The 2,383-nt window shown below is 53.8% G+C and overlaps 1 protein-coding gene across 1 annotated transcript; it reads left to right on the forward strand.

Annotated features, from left to right (window-relative positions):
• Position 1: 1 nt before the first annotated feature.
• Positions 2-1,385, forward strand: LOC113489812 (histidine triad nucleotide-binding protein 2, mitochondrial-like; the record flags this gene model as incomplete). Its single annotated transcript, XM_026865834.1, has 3 exons — positions 2-49; positions 147-251; positions 325-1,385. Coding segments are annotated over 3 exons (324 nt in total), but the record flags the coding sequence as incomplete, so codon positions are not given.
• Between the last annotated feature and the right edge of the window lie 998 nt (positions 1,386-2,383).

The raw sequence follows: 2,383 nt of genomic DNA on the forward strand, positions 1-2,383 counted from the left end.
GATCATCGCCCGCAGCGTGCCCGCCGCCATCCTCTATGAGGACGACAAGGTAGGGCGCCGCGGCGCGCGTGTCCCCTCCCGGGGCAGGGCGGGTGGCAGCACCCCCGGGCGCGGGGCTCACCCCGCGCCCCCGTCCCCCCCGGCAGTGCCTGGCGTTCCGCGATGTGGCTCCCCAAGCCCCCGTCCACTTCCTGGTGATCCCCAAGCGCCCCATCCCCCGGATCAGCCGCGTGGGTCCCCAGGACGCCGAGGTGAGTCCGGGGGTGTCTCTGGGACATGGAGGGGGACACACACACAGACGGTGCTGACCCTCCCCCCCCGCAGCTCCTGGGCCACTTGCTGGTGGTGGCGGCACGGACGGCGCAGGCAGAGGGGCTGGCTGATGGCTGCCTGCCGTGCCACAAACTTGGCTCACATCAACACAGCACAAAAAAGCAACCCAAAAGACTACAACTACAAACCAAACTAAAGCAAAAACTTCCTCACGTTATGTGAGAGCTGACTTGTAGCTTTCTGAAAGAAAGCTTGAGGAAACCAGCCTGAGAAAGAGATCAGGGATGTGGGGTGAGCAGAGGCCCTCTGAGCCAAGGAAAATCTCAAACACTCGCAGGCAGCAAATCTACAGTCACGGGGTGGATCGTGTGGAGTTTGGGGCTGATAAGGCTGCCTGGATAGCACAGGGGGGGCTGGAGGAGGGAGCCCTGAGGAGACAGGAGGGCTCTGCTCTGGTGCATCTGGTTAACATTTAGGGGTCGTCTGTCCAGTGAATGACCTTTGCCTCATTATTCAGGAAATGCATATCAAAGTTGACATCTTTGAATATGTTAATTAATATTAACTATATCATGCTAATGACATCATCCCATGAAGCACTTTACCCCTCCCCATACAAGGGATAGCAGGTATGTGGGTTGACCTGGGGGATGGACCCAAAGTGTGTATAAATTGAGGGGGAAAAGGAGTGAAAGACAGAAAGAAAAAAGAAGTAGAGAGGACGCATACATCCCTGATGAACTCGAACCAACAGAGGAACGTGGACCATTGATCTCTGTTTCTTTACCCCTCTTTCATTTTTCCCCTTTTCCCTCACTACCGTTAAGTTAATGCAAGGCATACTGTATTGCTTGCCATAAGTTGTTATATACTTAGCCAATTACTGTATATCCAATTACTACATTGTGGAAAGTTAATAAATGTCTGGACTTACCTCACTGTTGTCCATTCTGTTGGGGATTTACAAATCTTAAGTCACTTGTGTCCCTTTTTTGAGCAGGACATGACACATTAAAATAAAAATAACAACATCACAGTATGGAAACACAGTCCACACAACCCACCTGTTGTTCCTTCATTGTTCCTTCACCACAGTTACAACAGAAGATTCCCATGGTTGTTCTGCTATCAGGGTCAGTCTATATTGCCTGTTACCTCTCCCAATTACTATCCTTATCTCGCATCCCTCTGTCCCAGTTGGGTGCCAGAAAGGACATTCCGGGTTTAAACCCAGACACAAGACAGACACCACGCAGCCACTCGCTCCCCTGCCCTGCTTCCGGGGAATGGGGAAGGGACTTGGAGGGGTAAGGGTAAGAGACTCCGAGAGTGAGATAAAAACAACGTAATAATTGAAATAAAATTACAATAGTAATAGTAATAATAGAAAATATGAACAGGTAATGCACGATGGGATTGCTCATCACCCGCTGACCGATGCCCGGCCTGCTCCTGGCTTGTGATCTCAGAGAGGAGAGAATCTGAAACCACCATCCCAAACACCCGAGTGCAGCTTCCCAACCAGCCCTTCTCTATACGCTGAGCATGACGTTCGGTGATATGGAAAGTTCCACTGGCCAGCTGGGGTCTGTTGTTTTGGCTGTGCCCCCCGGCCCCGCTTCTTGTGTACCTGCACACTTGCAGGCCGTGAGAAGTTGCGAAGTCCTGGATTTCTGAGCAACAGCTAAAACCATCAGTACAAGTGTTCTTCTCACACCGAATCCCAGACTGAATCCAGAACACAGCACTGTTCTAGCTAGTAAGGGGAAGGAAACCCCCCCAGTTATCTCTATCCCAGCCAAACCCAGGACACCCTTGTAGCCTGTGGATCCCATGGCCACCTGCCTCCCGGGTCCATGTCCCCTGTCCCGCAGCCTTGTGTCCCTGGCCCCAGACCTTATCCCTGCCCCAGACTGTATCCTTGTGCTCAGCCTTGTGTCCCTGTCCCCATCCCGAGGCCCCTGTCCGCAGACCACGTCCCTGTCTCCAGCCCCAATACCCCTGTCCCGCAGCCTCACGTCTGTTTCCCCAGCCCCATGTCCGTGGGCCCGGGGGGGCTGCAGACGCAGGGCAGAGAGCTGCGCGCATGCAGTGGGGCAGCGGCGGCGGG

Source organism: Athene cunicularia (assembly GCF_003259725.1).
Source record: "Athene cunicularia isolate RWA chromosome Z unlocalized genomic scaffold, athCun1 chrZ_part1, whole genome shotgun sequence".
Taxonomy (NCBI): domain Eukaryota; kingdom Metazoa; phylum Chordata; class Aves; order Strigiformes; family Strigidae; genus Athene; species Athene cunicularia.